Source organism: Mesoplodon densirostris, chromosome X, assembly GCF_025265405.1.
Source record: "Mesoplodon densirostris isolate mMesDen1 chromosome X, mMesDen1 primary haplotype, whole genome shotgun sequence".
Classification (NCBI taxonomy): Eukaryota; Metazoa; Chordata; class Mammalia; order Artiodactyla; family Ziphiidae; genus Mesoplodon; species Mesoplodon densirostris.
The window spans coordinates 123,668,433-123,682,098 of record NC_082681.1 but is presented as its reverse complement, the minus strand read 5'-3'; the positions used below and the strand labels follow the sequence as shown (position 1 = coordinate 123,682,098).

The 13,666-nt window shown below is 50.1% G+C and overlaps 1 protein-coding gene across 4 annotated transcripts in view; it reads left to right on the top strand.

Moving 5' to 3' along the window:
- Positions 1-3,473: 3,473 nt before the first annotated feature.
- Positions 3,474-13,666, top strand: part of NHS (NHS actin remodeling regulator) — a 344,288-nt gene continuing 334,095 nt past the window's right edge. For 3 of the 4 annotated variants that reach the window (XM_060086363.1, XM_060086365.1, XM_060086361.1), the window contains exon 1: positions 3,474-4,588. In XM_060086363.1, coding sequence (XP_059942346.1) covers positions 4,060-4,588 — 529 coding nt within the window. In that variant the 5' untranslated portion in view covers positions 3,474-4,059. The remainder of the gene's footprint in view (positions 4,589-13,666) is intronic. The other variant, XM_060086362.1, reaches the window with a different exon arrangement.

Here is a 13,666-nt window from a genome sequence, read left to right as displayed (position 1 = left end):
TCTCCTTTCTTCTCCAGCCCTTGCTACAGACTCTGAAATCTGTGCTTCTGCCTGTAACAAGTGTAAGGCACCTCCATTACAAGATATTTCCACGTTATGTTCTATGGTTTACATTCATTCACTTTCAAATGGTTGCTTTTTTCCTTATGTAAACTTGATAGATTTTTCTATCTGCGAAATGGTTTGGGTAACTTGGGTTGGGATGGGAGGCTCATAATTTTGCCCAATGAAATTACTGAAAATGTTTTTTATTTAACAGCTTTTTACTTAGCGGCAGGGCTTTTCGGAGCGAATTAAAGTGATTCAGTGAGGAATAGGTGCGACTGGGTGAAGGAAGGGAGACTCCAGCCACTGTAGTTACACGATTATGCTAACAAGCCCATGTGTCTCCTGGAATTTCTTGGACAAAAGAAATATTTTTCAAGTATAAATAATGGTGGTGCAGTGTCTATGCTGGAATATTTGAAACAGAACAGACATTTTTGGTGAAGGATCTTTCAGGAATCTCTTGCTTTGTTGCTTGTGAGGTTCCAGAGGCTGCTTGACGAGGGTTCTGTGCTAGCCGGAGCCTAGCCAGGCTGAGGGCGGAGGGGCTGTGTGGCTTCTCAATGCCAGTCCTTTCCTTCAACAAAGACCTTGTCCCCGCTGGGCTGCAGCAGGCAGGAGTGTAACTGTGGGGCGTGGTGACACAGGATACTTCGTTCGTTTTACAGTGGCAAAGGGTATATACTGACCGAACATTCGAGTTTATGGGAGAATTGTGCTGGCCTTTGAGCTGCATGAATGACTGCCTGGAATTAGGCAATGGGGTCATTTTTAAATGCTGCCTTTCTTTTCCCTTTTGGCTGTAAGCTCATGGTGATAAATATGTGTACATGTCGGGGGGGGTATGTGATCTCGAGAGATCAACACACACATAAGTAGATGTAACAGTCTAGCTTCAGACGTCAACCTCGATTTCATCAGAGCTTTTTGTGGGAAAACTCGGAGTCAAATGGGGCAATCCGAGATTTGAGTAAGAGCGACACAGCTCCTGGATGTATGGAAAATTCATTAGCACGAAGAATATTCGGGCACCCCATCACCATGACCTGATTCAAATGTTTCGGGTCTATAAAGCAGCAGCCAAACTGAAGCTGTGGGCGTGGGGTGAGGGTGGAGCTTGAAGTGGGAGGGGCACAGTGAGGCCCCCAGGTGGTCTGAAGCTGCCCTTGCAAGGCTAGCGCAGTTTTTTAGCGTCTCGGATGTTTAACGATCACTTCTCTAAAAGTGCCTTTATTCACACCTTCCAGTGGGCCGAGAAACACATCAGCCCACCGTGTTAATGCATATTTTAATTAGTATTGGTTTTATTTTTGGTGACTTTGAAAGGAAAGCTGTCCTTCAAAGTCATCAAACATAAAATACTGAAGTGACCTTGGAGAGGTCCCTGCCGGCTACCAAAGAGGGCCCAGGGGCAGTGAGAACGAAGGAGATCAAACGCCACAATCAAAGCTTTTTATTTTGCCCACATGGCTTTATGAGCACATGACCAGGAGGCCAGGAGATTACAAAGAGTTTCTCTTTTTACACCGCTGAACTGTACTTTGAATCGTTTTGAGATCTTGACTTGAGTCTCTGCTGGCCATTTTGGGGCAGACACCAAGGTAGCTAGCGTGTTCTAGAACTTAACTACCCCCTGGAATCCTACCCCTCCTGGGCCCAGAGGAGGGCTCCCCGTCCCATGGAATTTTCCCGTCCCCCCCTTCAATCACCTCTGTCTGGTGGAGAGGACCCCTGGATGCTGGGGCTAGGGCAGTGCCAGGGGAGGGGCAGTGAGCAGTGGGGCAGACTTGCCACAGGGGCCCCTAACTGGAGGCCTTTAAATACCCTTCATTGTTCTTCCTGCCTCAGTGTGTTTAGGGAGGAACGCGTGGCTTGGCTATCTAGCAGGACTCATGTTCAGAATTGTGAACATATTAAAAAAGTCAAGCTAGATTTGAAAACAGCCAGCTCTAAGCTCTTTAGATTTGTGAGATGAAAAAACAACTCCCAAAAGACCCTTTTCCAAAATATTCTTTTTTTCCCACTTTTTATTTGGAAACAAACCCAAATTTCAAGTTGCAAGAAATGTACGATGAATCCCAATATGCCCTTTACCTAGACTCACTGTTTGCCTATTTTGTCCTATTTTCTTTTGTCTCCCTCTTTGTCCAGATACATTATTATCATCATTCTTCTTGTTGCTACTGAAACACTTATGTGTACCTTGCAGACATCATGACCTTTTATCCCCAAATCCCCAGCCTGGATCTTTTATGAACAAGGACACTCCCTCGCCAAAAATGTTATTTTTTGAGGTAGAATAGGAGAGGGGCGTCTGTTGAAGCCTTTATAATTGAAGTATGGGCCAGTCCAGAGTGCCGAGTGTCGGGCCCCACCACTGGTCTGCAGGGCTTTATTGTTGCCATAAAACATATTTTTTCCATGTTCTCTTTAGACACATGAAATGAAGTCTGCATTCCCAAGATCTGGCTTGTGGCTTTAAAATAAAAAATATTTTTACAGTATTCTTTTTGGAGGGATGAAAGCATGCATTTTATTAACATTTCTCAAACTCTTTTTTAGGTTTTAGGCTGACAGCATCCAGCCTTCGACTGTTGCAATCGAAATAGTGTACATGCCTTTTTAGAACTTATACCTTTCAGTTAACCAAAGGGGAAAATCTTCCTTTCTTCTGTGAATCATCAGCTCTCTGACGGAGAACTTTAACATTCCCGTGTCTGATCAGCAGGGCAGGGTGACAGGGAGGTAATATGGCTTATCCTACCTAACGCGTCAATGAGTTTTGCAAGCAGTTTTCTGGGGGTTTTGCTCATGGGTGGTTTGGGTCTCATTCATGATGTTCTATAGAGACCTGGCCCAGCGCAGCGGCCGAGGGATGCCCGGGAAGGGGTATAAATAGCGTCCTGCCCACTCTGGCCACCCCAAGATGCGCCCACGCCCCGTCACCCTCCCCAGCTGTGTCACAGCGCTCACAGAGCCCAGGGCACTCTAAGGGGCAGCCCAGTTTTCCCAGCTAAGAACCCAAAGGACTTGCTCAGAGCTGGAATTCGGCGAAGCAACTTGCACCAACACGTCAACACGCATCCCCAATACCCCACCCTCCTGCCTCTGCACTCGCCACCCACACCGGCAACCCCAACTTGAGGACTCCCCGCCCTCACCGCGCTGACAGTCTCAATCCTCACCCCTCGGATGCGAGGAAGTGTCTTTGCATCAGAACAAGGCTGGAGAGGCGAGGCCACCAGTGACTCCCAGCGGCCGCACAGGGCGCTGCGTCCCGCTCGCCCGGGCCTTTCCCCCCACCCCTCCCCTCCCCTGCCCTGCGTCCGCCCCGCCGCCCCCGCGCCGCCTCCTGCGCCTGGGCTGGAGGCGGATTCCTCTCTCCGGGTTTTCAAAGCGCCTTTCCGAAACCTCCTCCCAGCCCAGAGAGGGAGAGAGATCCCGGGCGCAATTGCTCCCCGGAGCGGCCGAGGGGCGCGCGGGGAGAGGCCTGCGCCGGGGTACTTTCAAACTGAGGCGCGCGCACACACACCCACCCACCCACCCAGACACACACGCGCGCGGGCGCGCGCGGGCGCGCGGGCGCACACACACACACACACACACACACACACACACACACACACACACACACACGCCCATTTATATAGGCGGTGGCGGCGGCAGCGGCCGGGGCGGCGGCGGCGAGCGCAGGAATGATGGAGCTGAGCCAGCCGACCCGGGTTGGAAGCAAGTGAGGAGAGCCAAGGCGCGCCCCGGGATTTCTGTGCCCCGCGCTTGTCATCCTCCTCAGGGAACGGTGCACGCGGAGGAGGAGCGGCTGGACTGATTTGCTAGGGGGAGGGCGGGGACGAGGAGGAGGCCAGGTGAGCGAGGAGCCCCCTGCGTATCCGGACTCCCCGAACGCGCCTTTGCCCGACTCCTAATCCCTCTCCACCCAGGTGGGCGCGCCCGTTTCCCCGCTCGCCCGGGGCGCTTTGAGGAGACCAGAAAGTCGCGGCCCGGCTGCGCGGGATGCCTTTCGCCAAGCGGATCGTGGAGCCGCAGTGGCTGTGCCGGCAGCGACGCCCGGCGCCTGACCCGGCGGAGGACGCGAACAGAGGCAGCGCTGAACCGCCGCCGCCGCCCCTGCAGCTGCCCGGCCGACGGGACGAGGCCGTGGCGCCGGGGCCGGAGGATCCTCCCCGCGCGCCACGCGCGCTGCCCGCGCCGACCGACCAGGCGCTGCCGCCGCACGGAGAGGCGCCCGCGGCGGGCGAGGAGAGCGCGGCAGGGGTCTTGGAGGCGGCGTCAGCGGCCGGCGAGGCGTCCTCGGCGGCGGCCGCGGCCGTGTTGCTCATGCTGGACCTGTGCGCGGTCAGCAACGCGGCGCTGGCCCGCGTCCTCCGGCAGCTCTCGGACGTGGCCCGGCACGCGTGCAGCCTCTTCCAGGAGCTCGAGAGCGACATCCAGCTCACTCACCGTCGCGTCTGGGCGCTGCAGGGCAAGCTCGGCGGCGTGCAGCGCGTGCTCGGCACGCTGGACCCCAAGCAGGAGGCAGTGCGTGAGTACCCGCGCCGTCCGCCCGCCCGCCCGGCGCTCCGCGTCGGCGCCGCACCCTCGCGCCCTCCGCGGTCGCCGCAATCCCGGCGCCGCGCCTGCTGCAGCTTTGCACCTTACGCTTGCCTCCCCTGAGACCCACCCCAGGCAGGGACGCAGACGCGGAGAGGAGAAAGTTAAAGGGGCAGTCTCGGGACTCGAAGGCAGCCATGGGCTGAGAGGGAGCATTTATGGGGACACAGGAGACAGAGGGGCCTGTCATTCACCTCTGGGGCTCGATTTCTCGGTGCCTCCCCGGCGGGGCTGGAGGTTGGTGCAAGTTCTGTGGTTTCCAGCAGCCCATCCCGGAGCCATGTAGTCCCCCCCACCCCCACCCCAGTGCGTGCTTGGGCCGCTCGAGGAGCAGTGAGTGTCCTCTTAGGGCTTCTGCAACGCCGTGGCGGTTTTGCCCCTCTTACTGTGACCTCACGGGCTGCACCAAGCCCCGAACTTGTGCCTTGCGTTTGTGTGCGACGTAGCGCGGCGCCATTCGCCTCTTGGAGTGAACTCCGAAGCGCTCTGCTCCAGCCTTCTGGCCTGGGAGAGGCGTGGATGGAGGAGTGTCCCGGGCCCCGGGGAGATCGATGAGACCCCTGGGCATCTCTTCTGCCCTGAACAGAACAGGGTTCCTGCTAAATGGCTCTCTGTGCCATCTGCCCTCCGAGAATCTCGGAGGGGTTCCGCCCCCCTCCCTTTCCCCCAACGTGGACTGTCGCCCCAATTCAGCCGTGTGTACAAGACCCCTGGGCACCTTTGCTGCCCGTTAACTTCACTCTTGCGACATCCCAGGGCTCCCAGTAAATGTCATTCTGGCGCTCAGGAGAGTCCCCTGGCGCACGGTTGGCTAAATCGGGAGGCGTTGGAGTCATTTAGGAACAACCGGACGGTGGGCGGGGGCCGTAAGCCAGCACGCCGGTCCTTTGGCGCCTAGTCCAGCGGCTGCGACGCTCGCAGCGAAGGTGATGTCAGCGGCTCTGACTTACATAAGAAGCTTCCCCGGTTGCTGCAGCAGCTGCGCCGGTGGCGGTGGCCGCGGAGCGCGCGGGGGGGGCGGGGCGCCCTCACGGCATCCTTCCCCGGGGACTTCCGGGCACCTCAGTCCCGCAACCCGGCACAGCCTCCTAACCGACCCCCCCCCGCCCCGTTCGCGCACTACCCCTCCCCCCCGCCAAAAAACCCCTCTGAACCCCGCCCCGGGAATTCGCTGCTTTTCTGCAATAACAATAATAATAAGCGTAATGAATAAATGATGTGCGCTATCGGTTTTCGCAGCTATAAAAGACCCAGAGTTGGGTTAATGACTGGTTGTTTAAAAGGGCAATTCCGGGGATGAGTTCTGGAAAGAATTAGGACTGCCGTAGGCCAAGTCGTATTTTACTTTGGGGACTTGAAATGAGCGCTTTAATCCTGCCTCCTTTTTACCTCAAACCACACAGCAGGGACCGGCCCTTCACTTTCAACAGCGCTGATATCTGGGGAGTGTGGTCAGGGTGAGTGGTGATTTCACTTCAAAAGAAGTGGAGGGAAGTTTTGCAGACTGTTGAGTGGTGCATACATTTCCCGTATGTGTGTGTGTGTGTGAGTGTGTGTGTGTGACCCACTGCACCTTAAATTAGATTTCTCACAAGTGAAACTCAGCGATGGAGCAGAATGAGTTCTCTTCTCCCCTTTTTCTTTAGAGGCAGGAGTGGGTAGTTATGTACCCAGAATTCAATATAATCCTTTTCACTGTTTGGAGTACAAACTAATGGCGAATGGAGAAAAGAGGGGATTTTTGGTGTGTGCATACGATTGATGAACATATAGTCTATTTGTGCATATTTATACATGAATAAATAAATGAAGATGGGGCTCATATAATACAAGGGATAGACTTAAAATCTATTATTTTTACATTTTTCTAAAACGGTATCTCCATACTTTGTGCACACACCTCTCCTCTTGTCCAGATAAATTTAGGATGGCATTGTTCCTGTTTGATGTCATAAAAGGCATTACGTTCGGGAGGAAAAGCACAGTATTATGTGTCTTAATTTGGGCTTCCCAGTGTGCAGAGACGGAGGCAAGGATTTCTGTGCAAGGAGTTTATTTGAGAGGGGATCCCAGGAAGCACAGGGAGGCAGTGGGGAGGTGGGCAACTGGGGTTCAATCCAGCACACACCTCAGAAGTGTCCCACTGAGGAGTGAGGAAGCTACAGTATTTCTCCACCAACTTCCATCCCTCACTGATGGAGAGCACCTGGAGTATGAACTCCCTGGCTCCTGGGGCCTGCCCCCGGTGTGGGCTCAGCAGGCTCCCGGGCCAGGTAGAGAGATGCCAAAAGCCTATGGTGTGTACGGGAATGTCTGCAGGGGTTGCCTGGGGAGAGGAGAGGGGCTGTGTGTGGGTGGAGTACCAGTGGCATCTGCTACCTCATGCATCTCCCTTTAGCATTGCTCAAGGCCTAGGGGAGTTTCAAAGGGAGAGGGAGCCTGGAAGTGACCGAAGTTCTCTTTTCTCTCCCTTTGAATGTGTCTGGGTGCCTCTATACCCCCTGTATAGCCTTCCCACCCGGGTCACCATTCTCCATGCTGCTTCATCCTTGGACAGCTGCTTCCTGTTGCCCTGAGACAGGCTGGAGTGGTTTTTGCAGGGGTGACATCATCTGACACACACTTGAGCAAAGTCACTCCGGAGGCAAGTCCGGAGCTGGTAGACCAGTTAGACAGTGTGAGTGGTGACCATGGCTGGGACTAGGGTGACAGTGAACAGTGCTTGGATTCTGAATTCATTTTGGAAATAGAATTGACGGGACTTACCAATTGGTTTGGGTACAGGGTATAAGAGCAAATAATAATACTAATTATGGATGACTCCCAGTGTTGTTGTTGTTTTTGGCTTAAACAGCTCATAGAAGGTCCATTTCCAGAAATGGGTAAGGTTCATGGAAGAGTGGATCTTTTATCTTTGGGGGCGGGGATGGAATCAATGCTTTTCTGTTTGTGCCATGTTAACTTGAGCTGCTTGTGTCTTAGGCAATTAGACGTGTGAGTTCAGAACTCAAGAGAGAGGTCCAGGCTGGAGATGTAGATGTGAGATGTAAGGGTAGAGACGATATGCGAAGCCCTGGAGCTCGGGACCATGTAGAGAGTAAAGAAAATGGGACCATGACTTAGCCTAGGGCAGTCCAACTTCGGAATTTTAGTAGAGGAGAAGAAAGACTGAGAAAGAGCAGTGAGCAAGCTAGAAGGGAAATCAGGAGAGCATGGTATGATGGAAGCCAGGAGAAGGTGTCTCAGGAATGGAGGAGGAATCATTTTGGTCAAATGCTTCTGAGAGGAAGATGAGCGCTGAGGCAAGGCCATTGAGCTTGGTACGTTGTTAGCAATGAGTGGCCCTGCTAAGTGCTGTTTAAGTGGAGGGGTGGAGAGGAAGGCCACATAAGAGGGGACGAAGAGCGAACAGGTATGGTATGGTCTTTTAATTGTAGCTATTCTGTGGGTAGCTAATAAAAATCTCATTGTGGTTTTAATTTGCATTTTGCTGATGGCTTGTGAGATTGAACACCTTTTCATATAGATTTTTGACCACTTGAATATTCTCTTTTGTGAATTACCTGTTTGAGGCCTTTACTCACTTTTCAGTAAGGTTCTTTGTATGTTTTTTTCTTGTCTTGTAGGAGTTCTTTATATATTATGTATATGAGTTATTTGTGAGCTATAGATATTGCAATTACCTTCCCTGTTGTGTGCCTTTTCACTCAGTGTTACCTCTTGGTGAGCAGAAGTTCTTATTTTTATGTAGTCCAATTTATGGATCCTTTTCTTTATCGTTAGTGGTCTTTGTGCTCTGTTCTGTTTGTTCTTAAATTCTTCACTGACCCCAAGGTCATGAGGATATTCTTTTATGTTCTAGAAGGTTTTTTTTGTTTTTCCTCTGTCATTTAGATCCATGACTCACATGGAATTGATATTTACAAATAGTACGAGGTAGGGGTCAAGATGCATTTTTTTCCATGTGGATGCACAATTAATCCATTGCCATGTCCTGAAAAGACCATCGTTTTCCCATTTCACTGCAGTAACACGTTTGTCATCTAGCGAGTAGATTTATTTTATTTTTAGTTAACATTTATTCAGTTCTGCTCTATGTCAGGCCCTATGCTAAGATTTTATATGAATCATCTTATTTAATCTTCACAGTGACTCTGTGAGAGTTATTTTCCTACTTTACTGAGGATTAGCAACTTGCTCTGGGTAGCAACAGCTAGAAAGTGCTGGAGCCTAGAATTAGGGTCCAGGTCTGAGTGCACAAACTGTATTCCCAAACATTAGTCTTTTCTCCCACACGTTGCTGCACAAATCCAGGGGAATTACAGTATTAAAATCAAGGCCCTTCTCGATACGCTTCTGTCCACTTGACATGTCCCTCCCTGCCTTCCCCACATTCCACCCCAGTCCAGTCACACTGAACTACTGGCTGTCCCCCAACTTGCCAGGCTTTCTCATTCTTCAGGCCAATGTGTATACTACTCTTTTCTTCTGGAACATTTCACTGGCTCATTTCTGCTCTTTCTTTGATAATCAGTGGACACGTCATCTTCTCTGTGAAGTGGAATCTGATTCCTTGCCTGCCACCTCCCGCCTCCGAGTTTTCTAGAACTCTGTGCTAACCTTTATCTTAGCTTTTCTCCTTCTGGACAGCAGACCGTGTTGGCGCCCTGCTAGATTCCTTCAGCCCTCACCTCTCATTCTGATGGCTGCTTACTGCCAACTCCTGTGACTCTGCCTAGGGCTTTTTCTTTTTTCTGACTGATGGACCGCGCTGGGCCTTGCACACAGGGAAAGCCAGAAGTGCTAGCGAATCATTGCCTCTGAAGTAGTACTCAATCAATGATGGACGGGACGTTGGTGGACCAGTGGCCTCACTTCCTTGCACCTTGGATGAGAGAGCTCTGAGGCACGTTCTACACCATCTCTCAGAGTTCCCCAGAGGACTGAGCTGCAGTTGCCCACAGTGGTGACTTATTTGAAAACACACTGTGTATTCACTATCTTCTTTTCTCCGTCTCACTTCTCAGTTACCTATGGGTGCTTCCTGGGGTCGCCTCCCACAAAAACTTCTTGCACTTGAACTTGCACTTGTACTCATCAGGTCTGGGAGAATCCATGTCAAAACAACCTGTTTAATCTTTGAACTGTGAGGACAAAGACCTAGGGCTGGGAGTGTGGTAGAGGTGATGCTTCTCATTCTTTTTCCCTAAATTCCTTCCCCGAGGGTTATTAGATTCGTCACATGGTCAAGCCCTCCAGACGCTCTGTGCTGGGTCTGGAAATAACTTACTACCCTTTAGTGGGCTCACAGTCTAACCTCTCATTGGCGTAGGAGGAGATCGTCAGTGCTTCAGAGGTGAGAAGAGGCTCGAAAGGAGCTCAGGTCCACGATGACCAAGACACACCCCCTCAGTTCCACACCGTTTCCTCGGCCAGCCTTTGAGAGCCCTGCCTATCGTCCTGTGGAATGGGCCAGTGATGATGGCCCCGAGAGATCCACACTCCCTGTGTGAGATGCGTAATTTCAGCCAGAGCAGACCCAGGAGCTGCTAAACCCATAAGTAGACTAGGAAGTTACACATGGGGTGAATCGATCATTTGGGGTCGATACAGCAGTGCTAATTGGGGGTTCAGCCTGCTTTTGGAAGGATGATCCTTTTCTTCCCCATTCTGTTCATACTACTGCTCACAAAAACCCTTTGCAGTCTGCTTAATGTGTTTTTTTGGGGGGATGTTTTCGTAACTCTGGTTAGGTGTCTTTTCCTCCTGGCTCTACTCATTGAGTTTTTCTGAGGCATTATGATACCCGAAGAGCTCCAGTGAAAGCTGCTTTTAAACCCATCACGGAGCTACTGAGAAAAATGCAATCTTTCAAGTGTTAATAATTCATGGGTGTAATTTCCTCATAACCAGTAACAGCAGCACATTTCTTTCTAGAATTTTCTTGTTGTACTGGATTGGGTATTTATTTATTTATTTATTTAATATTTATTTATTTAGCTGTGCCGGGTCTTAGTTGCAGCGTGCGGACTCTTAGTTGCAGCATGCGGACTCTCTTAGTTGCAGCATGCGGACTCTTAGTTGTGGCGTGCAGGATCTAGTTCCCTGACCAGGGCTCAAACCCGGGCCCCCTGCATGGGGAGCGTGGAGTCTTAACCACTTGGGCGACCAGGGAAGTCCCTGGATTGGGCTTTTAAATCAAAACTATCAAACTACTCTACCTAGGAAATCCTTGAGGTTCTGTTGGGCTGATATTGCTAAGATGGTAACAATAAAGATACCTTTCTTCCTGTTTGTGGAGGCATTTTCCACACAATGCCATCAGGAAAGTGTAAATTCCACATAAGTGCTCAGAAACATCTTCAGTCTCAGGGCTTCTGGTCTACAGTGGGCATCACCTTTAAGTTCCAATCACATATGACATCTTTCCTGTTGTCCCATGTTAGCGCAAACGTCTTAAAGATCCATTGGCTTCATATAATGCTTTGAATTTTTCTTTTGTGGCTGCATCCGTGCCTTGCGGGATTTTAGTTCCGTGACCAGGGATCGAACCCTGGCCCCCTGTAGTGGAAGCGCAGAGTCCTAACCACTGGACTGCCAGGTAATTCTCAATGCTTTGAAATTTTAGAACAAAGACAATTTTAAATGCAGTTGGAATTTTGTTTTGATAGTTCAGTTGAATTTCTTTTTACTCTAGTAAAAATCGTGAACCAAAAGATTTTGTGGGACACTCGGTTAAAAACGATCATGGGAAGGGTATCCCAAGACCAAACCATCAATCACAAAAATTCCTGCAAGTTCTTTTTGCATCAAGAATTCCTCATGAATCACATCTTGATAGTAAGTGAAAACAAAAGATAATGAGGTGAGAATGGTTTCTGAATGTAAGCCTCTCATTCTAAGGTCTAAATTTGTTGAAATAAGGTTTTGGAGAGCGCTCTTAACCAGACTGTAAGCCCACAAAGGGCAGAGACCCTGTCTAGCTCATCTTTGTAAATGACTAAGACAGGCAGGGTCAATTTTCGTTTCTGACGCTAATGTCTGTCCCTCAACCTGTTAATGAACATGAGAAGGTCTGAGTGTACTGAAATAGGAATCTGAGGACCTGGGCATCCGTGTGCTGAAAAATTACTTAATTGTGAATCGTCCAAGTCCTTCAAAGTGAAATTAACCAAGAACAAAATGAAGTTAGCAAGCGTTGGGCAGTCCTGGGATCTTAGAGTTGGGAAAGACCCTAGCGTCCCTCAAATCCAACCTCCCGCTCAGGGTGGGACTCTTTTTAAAGATGTGCCAAGTGGAAGCCCATCTAGTTTCTGAGATTCCTAGGAGTGGCCACCCACAGCCCAACTTTATTGCTGGTTAGTTCCCATTCTCAAATAATCCTTATCTACACTGAGACTAAATCTGTCTTTTGGCAATGCCTGCCTTTCAGTCCTAATCTGCTGTCTGGAGCCATATGGAATCTGCTTATAATCTCTTTTCCAGGACATCTTTAAGTGTCTGCAGGTGACTGTTATTGTCCCTTCTAAGCTTTCTTCATCCCAGGTGAAACAACTTCACTTCCTTCAACCAGGAATCTTAATGCCACATTTCCTATCCCCTTCCACTCTGGTTGCCCTCTGCCACAGGAATGTACCCATTCCTTTCTCCATCTGCATGCCCCCCTAGGACTAAGGGGGCCCTCGTTGCCTTAACCTTTGGCACCACACCACTGGCGCATGATTGCTCTTGTAGCCCAACAAAGCCCTTTCCTTTCTGGTGGCGGTTCTTTTACATGGGGCTTCCTGTCTTCCATTTGTGTAGTTGGTATTTTGAACTTAAATTTCACAAGACTCCCCCATTGTCTCTGTTAAATTGAATCTTGCTTGCTTTGCTCTTTCATTTCCAATCAGTGGTGATGGATTAAATTTTTGATTCAGCGTGTCAGCTACCGCCCACAGCGTTTTGCTCTTTGCAGACATCCTAAACACGATGCTACCCCATCACCCACATCTTTGATAAAATTATTGTTCCGATGTACTCAAGGCCAGAGCCCACTGGCAGGCGGTGCTAACAACATCCCTCCAAGCTGACGTCTATTAATCACTGTTCCTTGGGTACCATTGTTGCAGCAGCCCCGAATGCTCCCCCCACCTTCCCATTCAAACCACATTTCTCCACCTTGCCCACAGGATCTATCATCGTGAGTGATTGTCAAATGGTTTGCTGAAATCAAGATACCATATGTCTGTAGCATTTCTTTGATCTCCCAGTCTAATAACTCTACTCAAAAGGGAAATGAGGTTAGTCTGGCTCAAACCGGACTCACAGCCATCAGAGGGGCTATTTAAATTTTCTTGTGTATAAAGGATAAAGAATTTATTTGGGGGAAGCTGCTTTGGTGTTAGCCGTGGAAGGACTGTAAAGCTGGACGGCAAGGGAACTCTCTGGGTCCTAGAGTCCGTTTCTCTGGCTCCAAAGTGCTTGGTTTGTCCAAGGCAGAGAATCCAAGTGCTCGTCCCTGCCTTTCTCTGAGGATACGTGGTGAGAACTTTATGTCCTTGTGCTCTGTTCCGTCAAGAAAGGTTTGGAATTTACAACCTTCGGAGTTTGCTTCGTCTCAGTTTGAGTGAGGTTGTCAGGTGTCTGCTTTATCTAATTGTCGAGGGGAAGCTAGTCCGTGGTTAAGAGTATGGATGCTGAAGTTAGACCACGTGCTTCAAATCCTTGGTCTTCATCTATTATGGGATGGAGATAAAAACAGTACCTGCTACATCAGTTTGTTGACAGGGCCAAAGGAGTCAAGTGTTCAGGCACTTAGAGCTGGGCCTGGCACATGGTGAACCCCTGGTAATGATGGCTGTTATTTTATTGGTACTATAACTGGATCGTGCAGAGTGGGAGGCCTGTGTTAATTTTTTCCAAGCAGGTGTAAACCTGTGCCTGAATCTGTGAAATGCTGGGTCAGGGGGAAGGAGACAGCTGACCAAGCAGTTTTCTGTCCCTCTGTGTGGTCAGACGGCTCTTAAGA